At 38.6% G+C, this 18,316-nt stretch overlaps 1 protein-coding gene across 6 annotated transcripts in view; it reads right to left on the reverse strand.

The window, feature by feature from the left end:
* The window catches only part of NEK7 (NIMA related kinase 7), a 69,179-nt gene that overhangs the window by 40,820 nt on the left and 10,043 nt on the right, over nt 1-18,316 (reverse strand). For 5 of the 6 annotated variants that reach the window (XR_007778057.1, XM_050977383.1, XM_050977382.1 and 2 more), the window contains 4 exons: nt 15,868-15,952; nt 11,036-11,176; nt 1,392-1,454; nt 720-830 (listed from right to left, as the gene is read on the reverse strand). Coding sequence is in view for 5 of the 6 variants with exons in the window: in XM_050977383.1 (XP_050833340.1) it covers nt 720-830; nt 1,392-1,454; nt 11,036-11,176; nt 15,868-15,924 (372 nt within the window). In the remaining variant the exon portion in view is untranslated. Of the gene's footprint in view, nt 1-719; nt 831-1,391; nt 1,455-11,035; nt 11,177-15,867; nt 15,953-17,955; nt 18,012-18,316 lie in introns of all 6 variants that reach the window. The other variant, XM_030226566.2, reaches the window with a different exon arrangement.

The following is an 18,316-nucleotide window of genomic DNA, read 5'->3' on the forward strand; positions in this document are numbered from 1 at the left end:
TGCTAAAAGGACATACTAGACCCGAGACACAGTGGAAAAGGAAAAGGGAACAAGACAAAGTAGTTGTCAAATGACTAAAACATTAAAAAAGGCAGTTAAAACTTCATAGAAGTTTTAGAATACAGAATTTTATATAATGGGTCTTGGATAAATTTTACTGATTATCTAAATAGGCATTTAAATATTACAAAAAAAAAACCCAAACAATTAACCCATAATGCACAACCACATATCAGTAGACTCACTTCATGTGATCTCAAAGAAATATGAAATATATTTTTAGCAGTTCAAGTCCAAGATCTAGAAGTCACTTTTGCTGTATAGCCACAGTTCTCTGCTTTCACTGCTATTATTGAGAAAAGAATATTGGAACACAAAACACAATTGTGCAAAAATACCCAGAATACCATCAAAATGGATTGTTCTAAATGGTGACAGTGCTTTTCCTTACAGGCTTTTTTTTCTTCTCCCCAATGCTAATATAACTTCAGTCTACTTATGGCCCCATCTGCACTTACATTCTGAGCAAAGTGTTAAAAATACTTACATAAGCCTCAATATTGGCATACACTAAAAAAAAAAAAAAAAATCAGACTAAACACCTATCTTTTCTCAGATCCTGACATTTGCACTGCATTCCACCCACTGATGATCAACAGAATGGAAAGCCAAAGTTGAACATTACAAGCTCTTATTTTTTTAAAAAAGTTAATCCCTACCTTTATCATTCTAGAGAGATCTCCAGCATCTGCTAATTCCAACACTATGTTCAGTTCATTGTCTTCAATGAATGAGGCATAATATTTAATTACATTTGGATGATTCAGTTGCTAAGAAAGCAAAATAGTAATTCACATTTTAGTGCAGAGCACACCACGTTTTAAGACTAACATAAGAAACATCTTATTTAAGCAAACAAAACAACCCCTAAAATCTATTTCACTATGATAGAAATTAAAAGAAGTATATGCTGATAGGAAGCATTTACAAATCTATGCAAAAACAAGATGGCATTTTAGGATCTACATGGTGACTGACACTGCAGTTTTACAGGAATTTTGCTTCAATGTATATATTCAATAGCATGCTAAACTTATCTGGAAGAGCAAAGTTAATTTCTGAAGTAGATAGCAAAATCAATTTTTGAAGTCAGGATTTTACTGTACAAAGGACACAGTACTTTAATTTTGGCAGATACTTTTACTAGAAGTGTTACTCATTACAGATTTACTTCTCAATATTAACTTCTAAAGTAATAAAGATCACAAAATTCATCATAGTGAGGCATTTAAAAACTCTACACAAAAACCCATGGACACCTCAATTATGACTATGAAAAACATACCACATTTTTTGATGACAGTTGTACATTTTCTAAACAACTCTTTTACCTTAAGAAGATCTATTTCTTTGATGCAGTCAGCACGGGCTTTGGCATCCATTAAATCAAATATCTGCACAAGAGATAAAACATTTTTATTAAGTGATAAAAATACAGTAAATTGAGTTATCATTATCGTTATTTCATAGCATCCATAAAGCAACCTGAATTATGCATTTCATGGTAAGATGCAATATTACAGTAAGAAGTATTTCTAATGCTCTGATGCACTGATTTAGTGCTGTGGCCACTCTTTTAGCCCCCTCAAAGGAAACAAGTCCATTTTAAGTACAAGTTTTCCAATGACTTCCAATTCCCACCTCTACATATCTGTTCCAACACACAGCAATAATTTAGCACACCTTATAAATGCTTCAAATCTCAGGCTCCCATCCCATTGTGCCACACCTTTTCACAAACTGATTCCTTAGTACTGAGCATACCTTTTTATCCCTTAGTCTTGTTACAGTCTTCTATTTCAATTCTAAAAAACACATTATTTTTACTCTCAGGATCAAAATTTCATTGTCACCTCCAACTCCTTCTCTCCCATTTCCTTCCCTTCAGCCAGCAAAGAAGTTACTTGGATTATGCTATTTGTTTATTAGCGCCCTTTTTTCTAAGCCCTAATCTGTCACCTTGATTTTTATAGCCTTTTACAGTTAGACATCTCTGCTGTTCATTTTCCCCCCACCTCACACCTACTCCAAATTATTTTGCAATGTATCTCATTTTTGCCTTCTCCAGCTAGCCTGAAGAATTAGAATTACTCTTCACTAATTTCACTTTTTGTTTGAAGCACTTTTTTTCTGCCATTAAAGTCCTTGCCCAAATTCTACACATCTATATTTAATGCAATGTCTGTTTTCACTCCCTTTTTCACCACCTCTGGGTTTACACTTCACTAATGTGCACCTCCATACACTATTTCTCTTAAAAATGACCAAAATGCTACTTCCACTAAGAATCCTCCCTCTCTCATTTGTGACTACTTTCTGAATTTAACAAAAAAAAAAAAAAATCTCCAACTTCTTTGTGGTCTGCATATTATATTTGAACTATCCAGAAGAATCAGGCACTCTCAGCTTTATTCATCACCACATTCACAAAATTACCTTTTCCAGTTAGAACTTCTCATGCATGTTATGTTTCTAGATAGACAGTCACCAAGAAAAGATGTATTATGCCCTGTGAAGATCACAGGTATCAGTTCCAAAAGCTCAACAGCTGACAACTTCTATTTAATACCTTGCCACTAACTCCAGAAACAAAAATATGGATTAACAGCAGTGTCAGTACTGAAAGTCTGCAGAGAGGTCATCTCAAACCAGCTGCCTGACTGTTCACACCAATCACACCTTCCTTCCCCTCCCCAAAGAAGTTCAGACACATCAGGGAGTCTGCACAGGATTTGCTGAACCTCACATTCATTTTCTACACCACTCTGCACAGTGAGTTTGTCATTCCTTTAATCAACTGAAAGGAGAAGTCTGGAAACCTCATGTATGGAGCACAGGCCCCACAGAGCACACATGAGCCCTGGACTAACCATTACTTCTCTTCACAAATCCCATCTTCTGTCCTCAAAGCTGGTATCAGAAAGAAGAGCCTGTAGTAGATTTAAGACTCACTTTTTGAAGAAGGAAAAGAAAAATTATTTTAAAAAAAAATTAAATACCAGACTTGCAGACAGTAAGAAAAGGGGTAGAAGAGAAGAAAGAAGAAAAAAGAAAACAAAACTACTGAACAAGAAAGAAAGGGAATAAACCACTACACAATTACTTGTATACTGATGCCAGGATGATGGGAAATAGAGTTAAAAGCAGTTATTCAAGCAGGAGACTGGGGGGGACCTAACAAACACAGCAAGTTAAACCATAAGAAAGGAATGCTAGCACTAAGACATAAAGCAATTTCACACTAAGAAATAAAGCAATTTCACATGTAGTAGAAGAAAGAGTACTGTATGTGAAATTACAGGTACAAGTATTAAAAGATAAGTAACACTGACGAAAACAGAAAAGAGCTTATGAGTTCAAGTTGGAAACTTAGTGAAGGAGATGAAATAGCCTGCATCTGTTATAGATCTGCACTTTGAATGAAAAAGCCTTGCTCTTTAATAATTCTAACACATTTAAGTGCTAGGGTTTGGTACAGTCATGAGAGAGTCTAGTGATTTTCCTAGGAAACATTTTAGAAAATCCTAAATATTACAGGTAGCAAATTAACTGAGGAAATACTGAGAAGGCATGAAATCAAATATTTTTCCTTATAACCTGAGAGACCAGAAAATGGAAACATTTATACAGCATCTCCCAAAAACAACCAATGAAACTGTACCAGGAAGCAAGGGGAAAAAAGGGAACAGGTACAAGGGAGCATCTTGAGGCTTCAATTTTTGTTGAGACCAAGACAACAGTGAGATCATTCCTTATAAGTGATACAGAGATTCAACTCCAAACACCCTGGAAAACCTAATCAAAACTGGGGACAGACTAAAAACTGTACACAAACTATCTCTTTGTAAGATTTGGAAAATGACCAGAAACAAAGTTTCAAGATTCAAACCAAATGAGCTTCATTGTGTGACAAAACAGGGCAGCTTGCACCTGTTCCTGTGTGCTCCAATACGCCAAGAGGCACACCAATAAACCTATTCCAGGAACAACTCCCTACACACCTAAACAAACAGGTTTTCCAAGAAAAGTTTTTTACAAGCTAAGCCTCTGCTAGGGAGATGAATCAGTACATCTCATACAGCAATAACAAACAACAAAAATAAAACCCTATACTCAGGCCTGTGAAAAATCGTGAATCAAGGCATAGGAAAGAAAGACAAAATTTTGTTTGTGCATTCTGGATAGTATTCCCAGTATTTCTAATTTGTTATTAAACAGCATGGAATAGACCAGACCAAGCAGCTGCTCTTCCCAAAGGACAGACTTAAGTTTTATAAACATGACTCCCTCTATTTGTGGTGCACTTCATAAGCATCTTTGCAAATTTGTCACAGCTTCAGCTAAACTGAGTATTTCAGAAATTACCTAAATTAAATATAGTAAGGCAGGAAAAGTCAGTCTTATCTGATCCCTACAACCACAAATACAGACAATCTTAAGATTTACTGTTTAGCATTCTTGTGTTTCTCAGATTTTGATCCAGATCTAACCTCAAAAGACTATAAACAGCATTTCTCAGAAATCTAGAATTTGAGTTTCATGGACATTAACTTCCTCCACCAAGATATTTTAAAAATAAACAACTAAAAAAAGGTGAAAATATCATTCAGTCCATGGCCTCTGCTCCAAACCACAGCAGATGCAAAAAGCTTTCCGAGATTTTCTCTCTGAATAGATCATCTTTTATTTTGCCAAACTGCTGCAGTTCAGAGGATGCCAGTCTAACTAGCCATGTCAGCTCACACAAGGATGTTACTGTAAACACAAGGAAAAAACCTCCGTGTTCCTCACCAGCAGATGACTCAACACTGAAGAACGTCTCACCCTGAGAAATGGAAGTGGCAATGAAAGACTTGAAGAACACCCTTCCAAGTGCATGTCAGAAGTGCACAGGACACCTGGCAGCACTCTGAGGGCTGTTCAGCAGGAGAGGCTGCCCTTTGCCTTGGGTTTGCTGCAGACTGGCCATCAGTCTAACACTGTGGAGGGATGGCAGTACTTCCATCACGACTGGAACACTTCATAGCTTTGCAGGCAGATGAATTCCACCTCCAGCTCCTATGACTCAGCAAGCCCAGCTGAAAGGTCAGCCTATGCTCAGCATGAGTGTTGCACAGACTCTCTCTCACACACAAAACTTTCACTGCACAGACAGCACCCCCGTGGCCATCAGCAGGCCACAGGTCTCACCCACCCCAGACACACACTGCCCAAGGACTTGTCAGCTTTTGTCCAGCCCTCCCTGGGACTGCACTCGTTTTCTGAGCTTGGTTTTAGCTGTAGCAGCACATGCCCTGCAGCTGAGTGACTTAACTGCAACTAAGTCACTGCAGTCAAATGACTTGTGTCTTACCCAGTTTTAGATCCAGCTCAGCTCTGTGCAACTGCATGGCCTGAAGGAAACTACAGCAGATACTACAAAAGTCTAAAATGACTGGATTTTTGTATAGGCTTGAACAATAAGCTTTTGGATCAACACAAACTGACTGCTTGAAATCACCCAGTAAAGTCTCACATAAAGACACTACCAGCATCCTCCTCCCAGCAGAGCTCAGGTCACTGATGATGCTCCACACATCAGTTATTGGAAACCAGCAGTAGTAATTAGATAACCAGCATTACCATCACTGTAACTGGCTAACAATAAAAACTGCTGTATTTAGATTAGACTGCTAAGGTATTCACCAGACTAACAATAATTACAATTCTTGATTCAGGATCACAGAGTAATTCAGTTTGGAGTAAGTTCCTCCAATCAGCACCAATTCCACTTTGCACAAACTGCACAGTGTAATTTATTCTTATTTAAACTTTTACTTCTTTACCCCCAATTTCTATTTTCAAGGACTAAAATAAGATCAACATTTCCAAAAATGAATTATGATTGCTTTTAAAAAACTAATAAGCAGCAAACAATAGAGTAAATATTTCTGTGATGTGACAGTTTTCATAAAGAGTGTAATTAAAAAGTCTAATAGTGGTAAGCTTTTTACTTTAGTTAGCAATTACTGTGAAACTGCTTAAAACAATTAGGCAAATACAGCTGAAGAGGAGCATTTTAAAAGCCCTTAGCAGTTTTTCCCCACTTAGCAAGCACACTGAGTGACATAAACCTTTTTAGCTCTCAGTTTTTCATCTCACCCTGCAATCACCTGCGTACAAAGGGAGAGTAGAAGGACAAAGATATACTGATAGTCACACTTCTGTTTGCTATGCAACTACGGATCTCTGGTAACTTTGCACTCAATCTCTTCTCTAGTACCTTCATGTGAGCATAGATTACAGCTTTTTTCTTTCAGCATTCCAGAAACGTCAGCTGTAAGTACTGTCAAGAGATACTGTTATTTTTAGAATACTTTCTAAGCTGTTAAAAGCTTCAGAGCAGGAACTGTTCCTATGCAGATGTGTAAACTAAACAAAGGAGTTACAGTACTTGAGTTTAACTTCCTGAGTGAAGTTCTTATATGCACGTCACCTAAAAAGCTACAGGCATAGCAAAAAGGTTTAGAACCACATGGAATCACCTTGATGGAGAACATCAAGGCCTAGCTTCTAAGCCCAGACTATATCTGATCAATTACCAGCTACCAACCAAATCCATCATCTGAAGTGAAGTGCCAAGTTGGGAATCCACCTGATTCCACTTGCTCTAGACCATCACTTTTCCAGATTTTCCCTTTCAGCATTGAAAAGGATAAATTAAAAAGTTATAAACCTACATCTGTTCTGTTCTGTGCAAAAAGCATTTCCAAACCAAATCACAAGCATGACTGCTGTAACATAAACCTTCAGAAAAGCAAGCAAAATAAAGACCCAAATGCACAGAAATATTAAGAGATACAATACTGAACAGCAACAAGCATTAGAGTATTTTGCCACCACAGCACTGCTGTGCTGAGACAATAGTGCTTCATGCAGTGTGAAATTACAAGTGCTTTTCTAAGATTAATTAACTGTAATTCAGGGCTGAAGTAGCAATCCACTGACAATGTACAATGAATAATGAATGTCAGTCCTAGATAAAAGGATTCATTGTCTGAATCTCTAACATGGGGCCTCCAATTTTGGAATGAAAGAAAAAGAAAGATGGAACAATGTAAGGCAGAAATGCAATTAACCTGAAATTTTGTTGAAATATGCAGCTTTACATACTTGAAATTTTGAGTAGCTAGTATTTCCTTAAAAAATAGCTCCTAAAGTGAACTCATCCAGCCTTACAGTCACTGACTTGATATTTACCACTCTTTTGCCATTTAAAGATGATTTGTGGCCAGTCATTGCTTACTCTGCCCTTGGAGTGGTCCTTGCTCAGAACACTGCCCTATATCCCAGGTGTTCTGCTGCAGGGGTTACCCAGAGCTGCAGGAGCACAGAGGCACTGCTGCTTCCTCAGGCATCATCTGCAGCATAGTTTGGATCTCAGACTTAGCACCTGTTAAGAAACTTACCTATAAACTTATCCATTTATACTGCTATGGTCATAGCTTACTTGGGGCTGACCTTTTCTGATGTTTCTTTAACTCAAAATATAGCTTAGACATGTGTAAAAGTTCAGTAGTGAAGATATGATTTTATTTCTGTTTTTATTTAGGTAATATTTTAGCAGCATCTCAGAAACATAGTTCTATGCTGGAAAGAGACAGAACCTAATTATTACCTTCCTAAAACACAAATCAAACATGGGAGGATGAAGCACAAGGAGTACAACAGGAAGAAAAGACCCGATATGCCATTTTGTGAATTCTGCTGGTTAAATTACTATCAAAAAAGCTGAAACGGTTCTTGCTGTGCTACACACCCTAATAAAAACCAAATCAAGACTACTACTTCTTTCTGTCATCTGGACTCAGCAGCAACTACAAATTCAGGAAGAGTGGTTTCTGTCACCATCTGCTTGTCCTTTCTCCCACAGCATCTTACTGCTACTTGCTTCTGCTCCCATTTTATTTCACAAACATACATTTTGTACACATTAATATAACATTTATCAATATTGTACATATTTCAGCCAAATAAAATTTTATTAGCGAAAAATAAACATTCTTGTTGGAAAGCTTTGTAAGAACCCAAAACTGGCAATCCTTTTGGAACAAATAGCGGGCTGAGATCCTGCTACTCCAAGAGAGGATAACTGAAGGATTCTAAGCCCCATTAGCCCTTGACAGCAGAGACACACATGGGGTACAATTACCAAATACACATAAAGGAAACAGGTACACACCTAACCTAGCCAGGAAAACAAAATGGGGAAGGGATGGCACAGACATGACTTGCAAGATTGGAGAGGAAGGAGGGCATGTAAGATGTGAGAAGATGTGAGATGAGAATGGGCAGATAGTGGAAAGTAGAAGTTCACATATCAGTTATGTTACTTAACACATTGTAGAGCATTTAGAGACTAAACTGTCTTAATGTAGAGAGTGAAACCCATGCACAGGCGTAAAACAGAGAGATTAAAGCCCCCCTCTCATAACTGAAAGAAGCATTTCTCCTGTCCATGCTGGGCTTCTATTAAAAAGGCATCAGAAATAGAGTATTTTAATGTCAATAAAATGAAACATGACTGAAATTGAAAGGAAGAAGTATTATCATAGAACAGACCCATTCTTCAGTTCCTCTGAAAAGTAATTACTTCTCAGTAAAAGACATCTATGAAAATAAATTTTATAGTAAAATTATGTATTGCGACTATATTTACCAAAAAATATTTCTAGGCAATCTTAGAAAAGGACACAGGAGCACAGTAACAATTTAAATGGTTTTCTGTCCAAAAAGAACAACTTTAGATATCAACTGTGCAAGCTGGAATGGCTGTGCCAAACACCCTGTGCTGCCTTCTAAACTGTCACTATGTGCTTAAGAATTTTTTCCCCTTCCAGGTTATGCAAGTCTCACTTCCTATTCAGACAGTAGTGTCCTACACACATCCACCCTCCAGAAGGAAAGTGACTTCACACAAAACACAGCCCCTCCTGATGTGCCCTAGGTAATAACTTCTACTGGAAAACCAACAACCTATGTTGGACACTTAAAGACAATTGGAACCCTGTCACAATGAAGCCATTTGGGAAAGGCACGAATTTTTAACACTCTTTCCCACCCACAACCAAGTATATTCTTGGAAAATTATTAAAGGATTAAATAAAAGTGAAGTAAGAAAGCTTTACTGATGTAGAATCCATCAGTAAAGCTTTCTTACTTCACTTTTATTATAAAAAAGCTTTTACTTTTATTATAAAAAAGCTTTCTTACTTCACTTTTATATAATCTGAAGATGACATCATACTGTCCTGCATAAGGACAGTATGATGTCATCTTCAGACATTGAAAAAATCTTCTGTCAGATTGGGATGTCTGCTGTGAGAGTACAGCTACACATACTGACTTTTGAAATGCTGTAAGGAGTACACATGCTAAAATGCCTCTATATTCTTAATGCAAGCACTATTATAAAAATTTCATGGTTGGACTTTTATGACTTTCTTCAAGTACCCAGGCATTCCACATCCACCTTAATTGACATGCATTTCAAGTCACATTTGACCTTTTTGGTTCCTCACATGCTGAAAATGAAGGAAGAATTAGCCTAATGTTTTAAGACTGTTGATCAAAGTTCTTAGAATATATTTCAGCTTTTGAAGTAGTATATATCTGGCAGTTTTCCCAGAAGGGGGAACCAAGTCTCCTTTTTTATGACTGCCAGGACTAGCCCTGCCTCCTGGTGCTGCAGCACAGAGGAAATCACAGAAACGGGAACAGCAAGTCAAGATATGACAGAGAAATTTACAGTGCATGCACTTAACTCAGCAAAACCAAAACTATTAAAATGCAGAAACTCTAGAAAATCTACAAAATATTACACATACTGTCTTGCAGTCTATAAAGGTAAAAATACCCTTTCAGATACCCTGGCAGTACTTCTTCAAGTATTACACTAAACTTATGTCAAGATCAAAAGTGAAATGCCAATTTAAGTTTTGATTTCAAAATTAAACATGTTGTCAGAGAACCTTCATAGTAAATCCACAGGGTAATGGTCTTACAACATCTCTGAGCAGCTCCAAACAAAAAGAGAGAATGGAAATGAGACTGGATGGAGGCATAGCTCGAGCTGTCTTTTGCCTGTGCGACAGTAGAAATGTTTCAGTCTGAAAAGCTGTTTCTATTTAAACTGCTGCTTTTGATTTAAACATTTCAAAAATTGCTAATTGCTAAGACAGAGTATCTGAACAAAATTAGTCCATTTCTTATGTTAAAATTTACAAGTGCTGGTCTTAATGTTTCTTGGCCACAGTAACTTCATTCACCTGCTGCTCTTCCATCTTCTGTGACAACTGCTGTTTAACTACTGGCTAAACCATGAACCTTGGAAACAGTCAGGCTCCTCAAGGAAAGTTTTGGACCAATGCAATTCACTTAGATCCACAGTGCACTTGCATTTAATTAGCATGTAGAGTCCCACACACAGATGTATTATTCATGAAGATGATCAGGTGAACTGAGCTGTATCCTAAAATCTGAAAAACTCTGAGCAATGGATTCAAGCAGAGTTTTGGTTTGTATTTGTCTTAGGTAGTTTTCAGTCTTTTGAAACAGTAACTCCCCTCCTTTTCACTATTACAATTTTCATTACATACAGACCTTATTTGATTTATGGACTTTTGAAGCATGAAAGATTACAGATGTTTATTCAATAAAAAATGCATAATATATTTTCACACTAGACACCACTAAATATTCATATTATTTCTAGATTCCAAGCTTTGGTTAGGAAATACAGCTCATTTATACGTTTTCTCTTTTTCAGCAACTCTGGATTTTCAATTTCAAAACACTGGTTTGTGGAATACTATATAAAGTCATGTATGAATTTTCAAAGTTCTTAATTCCCTGCTATCGCTAAATATTTAAAAATTCATTCAAATCACATCAGAATGCCACATGCCTTTCAAATTTATACAAAAATCATCCTTACCTGAACCTTCTTCAGAGCCACTGGTACCCCATCCAGCAGGCAGGTTGCTCTGTAAACTTCACTGAACTGCCCACGGCCAATCTTCTTCTCTATTCGGAAATTGGCAAGGGTGTTGTAGCCCATATCAGGTCGTAAGGCTTTCTAGAAGCAAAGATATTGCAAAGAAAGTTTGCTTTAAGACTAAACCAGTAAGACTAATCACACCAGTGTAAAGATACATATGAAGGAATATGGTTTACACTATTAAAATTTCTCCATTCCAATGCATTAAAACCAAAACTGTTCCTGACTAATGACAAGATGTTCTAAAGAAAACATTCACTGTACCCTTTGTGGAGTGAGAATTGAAAATTATAAATTCTTGAGTGAATTTAGAATGTTTTCAACTTATCAGGAGTTTGAGATGTAGAAGAGAAGGAATCCTGTCAGGCTTAAATTTGCCATGATTCCTATGTCCTAGCTCCGCAAGCATCCAAAAATTTAAAAAAACCCTACCCAAATCCATAATAAAGGATCAGCTTTATGACAGTATTTTAATGTCCCTCTTTCAGTGGCTATGCAGTATATTTTTATATATCCTTCTGCTGCTCCAGAAATCAAAATATGAGAACTCTCGTTTTGACAAAAGTGGTGCAGCATTAATGCTCCAGTGCATCCCAAAGCGCAGGACCCAGCTTAATGAGGTAGTTATAGGCCTTTTAGGGAAAACGTCTGAAATTACACTTCAAGATTTTAAATTCTCTACACAAGGCTGCAAGATACAGACTCGCTAAATAGGCTATATTTAAGAAGTATTGTGTACTTCCCATTAGAATTGGGAGTTGCAGCCTCTGCACAGCAACTTGACAAATATTATCGTGAACTACTAAGGCAGTGTGACAACCGCATGCTGAGAGCAAAGTCTCACTAATGTGTTTTGGCATGCAGGTTTGTAATCACACATTTACATATGCAATGACCTACATTTGCATGTCAGATCACACACTGTCTTGCTTTATTAAGACCGGGCACCTCCCTGTGCTTGGCGGCCAGAGTGGCGAGAGAGGGCCAGAGGGCCGTGTTTTTTGGCAGTTGAGGGATGAACTGCCACCAAGGATTAGGCTGATATGGCCTGAGCATTAGACACTTCATTAGAGGTAATCTGTTTAACAGTGGGCAGTGTATGTAAACTTCACAGCCCATTTGCGGCACCTTTTCCCCCCCATGGCCCTTCTTCAAAGGGCAGCGTGGCTGAGTGACAGCTTGTCTCATCTGCTCCCTTGTCCTGTCACACAATTTAGATGTGGAGATCTGACATGAGAAGCAACATAGCTGCACATCTCCAACTACCACGGGGTCTCTCCTCACCACAATGCAATTTGTGGGGAATAGGCTTGTGCAGGATAAAGATTCCCCTCGGTCTGAGACCATAACAGAACAGATTATATACACTTCGCTAATGATCACATTACATTGTACTGCCAAGGAAATCAGTGAGACTCAGAATATCGCAGCTTCCACGGAAGAGATATCTCTCTGACAACATTAAAATAACCAGAGGGGCTCTCTTTTTTTAAATTTATTTCTTAAACTTCTGGCCAAACAATGTATTAAAACTGCAAGAATGTTATTCTTTTTCCTGTCTGAACAGACCCCTGTAAATCTCGGCCATACATTCGGTTGTGATCCTGCATAGAGAAGAAATGTGGGGAAAGATAAGCTTAAACATTCCTACTAGAGGAAAGACAAACATCATCATATACTAATTAATCAATCATGCCATTAGGAGATCATTTATACAACAAGCAAACAGAGACAATCTCCACAGAAACCATCATAATCCTTTTCAGACTTGTTTCAGTCTCAGAAAAGAGCTGATAGACAATTTAGCAGAGGATTTCCACGGAAAGAAAGCATCCACAGGAAGGCCACAGAAGTTAGCAGCAGGCATTCACAGTTAACTTCTAAAAATATACCAGACAGTGGCTGTCACTTTAGCCAGAACATCTCAAGAGACGTTCTACTTCACTCTTTCTCCAAAACTTTCTATTTGCACTCAGTTCCCATTATCTTTGAGATTTACATTTTCAAATGCATTTCATGCCCTATAAAATATCAATGAACTTCAGTACTGACCTAGACAGGCACAAGAAAAGACAGCATGTTTCTCACATCGGTTAAGTCAACACTGAAGAAGCCAACTAAGACTTTATTGACCAAAATATCCCAGTGTACATATTGGTTTCTCCAGTGAGCAAGACTTCACAGGAGGTCCTTGTTCTCTCCCACTGCAACCTCCCCAGTATTGCTCCATCACTGTATGTCAGTGCACTATATCCAGCCAAAAATTCATCTGGATTGTTAAAATAAAACTCAAAATCAACTAGATAATTTCTTTTTAATTACTTACAGATTCAGTTCAAAAACAAAACCAAACAGCTGAACTGAAACAATTTAGAGATTCCAACAAGCAGTTAAGAGTGGAGTCAGACAGGTTTTTCCTAACTGGCCTTTTCTGTTGAAGAAATCACACCACACATTTCTAAAAATGTTAAGCCAGATTGCTTCAGTGAGGATTCCTAAGCTATAAAACTAAGCTCACTCAGGTTGAGAGAGAACATTAAGCAGACTAACAGCCAGCTCCAAGATGAGAACCAGCAGCAGAAAAGTTATTTTCTTGGAGAAGTTACCAGTGAAATCCGAAAGGAAACTGCTCTATTCAACACGTATAGTGCTGCAATAAAGTTTCTTTAGATTCCCAATTTATCCAGGAAACCAGCTGAAAATATGGCTGCAAAGCCTTGCAGAAGATTCCCTTAGATTTTCACCCTGGTACTCAATACTAGCATCTCAAGGTTACCAATCCAAAACTTAATGGGAAATCCCACCCTAAAGACTGTGAATCATTGCTTTTACATTAGCTATTACCACACAGGAAAAAGATTTACACAACACCACTGAAAAACTTCCATGAAAAGTTATACTGATTGGTCAGTTATCACCAAAAAGTAAGTCAGACATCTTTGAAAAGCAACTGAATGAAACAGACAAGAAAATGTTTCACTACTTAAGTCCACTGTGTGTACACTGAATACTGCACAGGTCTCTGAGTGCTCATTTTGAGGGGAACACAGGCAAACAAGGAAACAGAGCAGAATAGCAATGCTGAGCAGAGATAAGCTTCCATATAAGAAGAGACTTAATAAACCACTGTTCTTCAGCTTTGGGAATGCCAAAACAAACAAAAAAACCACACCCCAAACAAAAAACAAACCCCCAAAAGTAAGGGATGCACATGCTGCCTTCAGTTTATGGTTTTTCAGGTCTAGTAAGAGATTAATGCTTTTCTCTATTTAGATGCTAAAATGCTCCCGTTCTACTCTCACAGAAGTTCTGGAATTTAAGAGTCTACTGCCTCAGACTCCTAACACACATTTTTCTATCTTCCTTGATAACCTTTTTACAATGTGTAAGCAGTTTGGGAGTACTACCTGCACTCCCAAAACATCCTTGTGATGTAAGGGAGTACAGCGCTTTAACTTCACAGATAACAAACTCTGATGGAGCTTCAGGCACTTTGTTCCAAATAGCAAATGAGTTTCTGCTAGCACTGACTGTGGGTGGAGGACTGCAGGAGCAGTGTACCTCAAGAATCAATAGTGGGTTCAGTGCAGTATTGATCAACACCATCTTTAATGATCTGGATAATGGGGCCAAGTGTCATCTCAGTAAGTTTGCTGATGACACAAACTGGGAGGACTGGATGTACCAGAGGGTTGTGATGTCATCCCAGGGGACCCTGACAGGCTGCACAAATGGGCTGCCAGGAGCCTCACACAATTCACCACAGGGAAGTGGGAAGCCCCACATATAAGCTGTGATAACCCCAAAACACACCAGGAACACTGGGCACTGACCTGCTGGAAACCAGCCCCACAGGCCAGACCTGGGGTCCCACTGGACACCAATGTGAACAGGGGCCAGCAATGCACTCCCTGGAGGACAGGGATGTCCTGGGCTGCATTTGGAGTAGTGGTGCCAGGAGGAGGAGGAGGGAGATGATCCTTCCCCTCTACCGCACTGGCAGGAGCACACCTGGAGTGCTGCATCCAGCTCTGGGCCACCCCTACACAGACATACTGGAGAAAGCGACCAGGGCACTGCAGCACAGATCACAGGGGAAAGGCTGACAGCACTGGCAACATCCAGCCTACAGAAGAGAGGATTCAGGGGGAATCTCATCAGTGGGCTCAAATTCCTGAAAAACACATGTTAAAATACAGAGTCAGGTTCCTTCAGCAGTGCCCCATGACAGGACAAGAGGCGATAGGCACAGGCTGAAACACTGAAGGTTTCATCTGAACATCAGGAAAGATTTTTTTCACTGTGAGTGTGACAGCAAAAGGGAGGTGCCCCAGGGAGGCTGTGGGGTTGAAACCTGATGCCTGGTTTCAACCATTACATTTCTGACAATGTGAGGGCAGAAATTCATACAGTATCACTGCCAGAAGTGATACTGTGAGAAGATGTAGGTAAAGCCAACAGTCTGGAATAAAGAGGATATTTTGGATACAATTTTGAAACATAGTGTTTAACAACATTTCTTAAGGAAACAATAGTATTCCTCTCTCCTTCCTCCTTACACTACAACTCCAACTTCCCAAAGTCAGTGAAGCAGCAGGAGGCAAAAATTAAAACCAATTATTTTCTATGGATTACTCGACAGATATAGAATTCATTTCAAGATCATGAGAATACATTTCTATGTGTTCACAGTTTCATTGTTACCACAAGGAACAATGTTATCCCTATTTAAGAAATGAGTTACAGTTAAAAACCCCAGATATATGTACCTGTGCCTGAAATGGTGGAGCAGTAGGCCCCTGCATCCCTTGTGATTGTTCATCCATTCTATCAAGCAGCAATGTCCCTTATGTCCTGAAAAGAAAAATACAGTCATTACACTGTAATTCACCCAGTATTTATGATTAATGAACATAGCAGAAGAACAAAGGAATTCATCATCTCAATTGTAGCTTGAGTTTAGGAACATTTAACTAGCTCTGCTTGGGGAAGGAGGTTTTCTTATGTTTAGCTGTTCTATGAAATTTTAAAAAAATCACTATAGGCACCTGAATTTATTATTATTAATGTGAATTAAAACTACTTGCACCAGACAAATGACTCTGCCTGATAAAAGCTGCATCATCCCATTACTCTTCAGGGGCACCAACCACGTGTTTAACTATGTAAATGTCTGACCTACAGGCAGCAGGGGAAACAGCAGATCAGCAGAAGAGTTACAACTGCAGCACACATACTGCATTGCACTGATTTATCTGTAGGCTTTGGGAATATGCAAGATTAGTTCCATCCAAACAGGAAAAAAAGCTAAACATGTACACAGTACATTCTGACAAGCCAGTTAAGAGGCCTTTGGAATACTGTGAACTTCTCTTTTCCCATCAGTAAGATAGGAGGAAAGATGCCTGCCACATTCCCAAGATAGACACATAAGGCTTTGACCAGTAATAAGAGTTTCAAAATGCACTGAACCATTAGCAGTAAAAACAGGAGAGACAAAAATGCAACTACTCATAAGATTATTTTTTTTCCCTCAACTAAGTGCATCCTTTCTTAGGCACCCCTGAGGGGAAGTAGGTGCAGCAGCCAGTGCTACTGATGCCTACAAGGGCAAGCCCTGTTCAGATGAAGACAACACAGAAGTTCACTGGCAGCTTCAAAGTCAAACAATGAAATAAGCTTTCATATAAGTAAGAGGCAAGGGGCCTGAACAACTTTTTCATCACACAAAGATGAAGTATCCCTGCCTACTACCCAGTCAAACCTGCCAAGGCCTTCAGAGGAACAAGAATCATGTGTCTGACAGGGATATTATCCTTCCTTTTTCAACTTATTGTTTTCTTATTCTCTGCTCCAAATCCTGAATGTTCTAGAGACAGACAGAACATGTTTTCTGACACCATTAAATGTTTAACATGAGGAAATTTCCTGTAATAAATTTGTTCTGCTAAACCTATGTTCTTCCACATACAAAGCTATTTACACTCCACACAGATTCCTGTAGTTGTTAAAACACACGCAAATCTTCCCAGTAATTTCTCTAGACTATTCAAAGGGTTAGAAATAACTCTCAACAGAAAACCTTAGAAAAGCTTTTCAAAGGCAAATACAAAATATTCAAGAAACTAATGAATGGCTTGTGCTCACTGCACTGCTGCCAGTCTTACAGTATTGTTGTGGTAAGATCACCAACAGACAAAAGAGTCACCAAGCAGCTCTGTAGTTTCTGTGTGCTGCCCTTGTGTAGAAAGCAGTGGACAGAATACACAAACAAATCATTAGTGATCTGCTCTCCCTGGCCCATTGAAAGCAGGCACCCACATGCCATCCCAGCTCCATCAGCAATTCCTGACACCAAACCACTGCCACACTCCAGAGAAACCAAAGGTCCCCTTAGGCTTTGCCTTTCCATCCATCATACTTCCACACAAAGCACACAGGTTGGGGCTTCCTGTTGTTTTCTATTACCTGTAACTGATACAAACATAAAGGAGATACAAAAAAAGCAATTTCAGGCTGGTCAACAGAAAAAAAAAATCAATTATCAAACTACAGTGAGAAGCAGAGAACAGGAGTAGTAATGCCAAGATTTCCAAGACTCTCAGAATGACCATGCTGAGAAAAGAGCCAGTGCACACCACTGACCAGGCAATCTTTCAGCCAGCACTAGGACACCAATACTGACATTTTTTGCAAGTTCTAAAACATCTGCCATGCAACCTCCCCTCTGAGGCAAGAAACCATAACACAACAGCACTGAAAATTAAACTGTTGTCACACAAATTCAGAATTTAGACTCTCTGGGTAGACTCACAGGGGTTGATGCAGTTGCAACAAACCCCAGGGGAGGAACTTACAGCAAGCTTAAGGAATCTTCTGCTAACTTCTTGTTGTATAATTCTTCCTGTCACTCCTAAGAAGGAAATAATTTTTTTCAGAAGTGCTATTTTGAAGAGTCTTTATATGATTTTAACTCTCTTCAATAGCATCAATATTTCTACTGAAGGTTTTGCAGTGTTCCACTAATATGTTTCAACACTTAAAATTTTGACCACCAACAGGTAATTCCTATAGGTCAAACATTTGCTTCAAATTGCCAAGAAGTAAATAAAAAAAACTTTACCCTCTATTGCAAGAGATGAATGAAACCAAGCTGAAATATTTAGATGATGTATGTTGATTCGAAATATATAACCCATTCATCTTATCTGAATGGTC

The sequence above is a fragment of the Serinus canaria genome, chromosome 8, assembly GCF_022539315.1.
Source record: "Serinus canaria isolate serCan28SL12 chromosome 8, serCan2020, whole genome shotgun sequence".
Lineage (NCBI taxonomy): Eukaryota > Metazoa > Chordata > Aves > Passeriformes > Fringillidae > Serinus > Serinus canaria.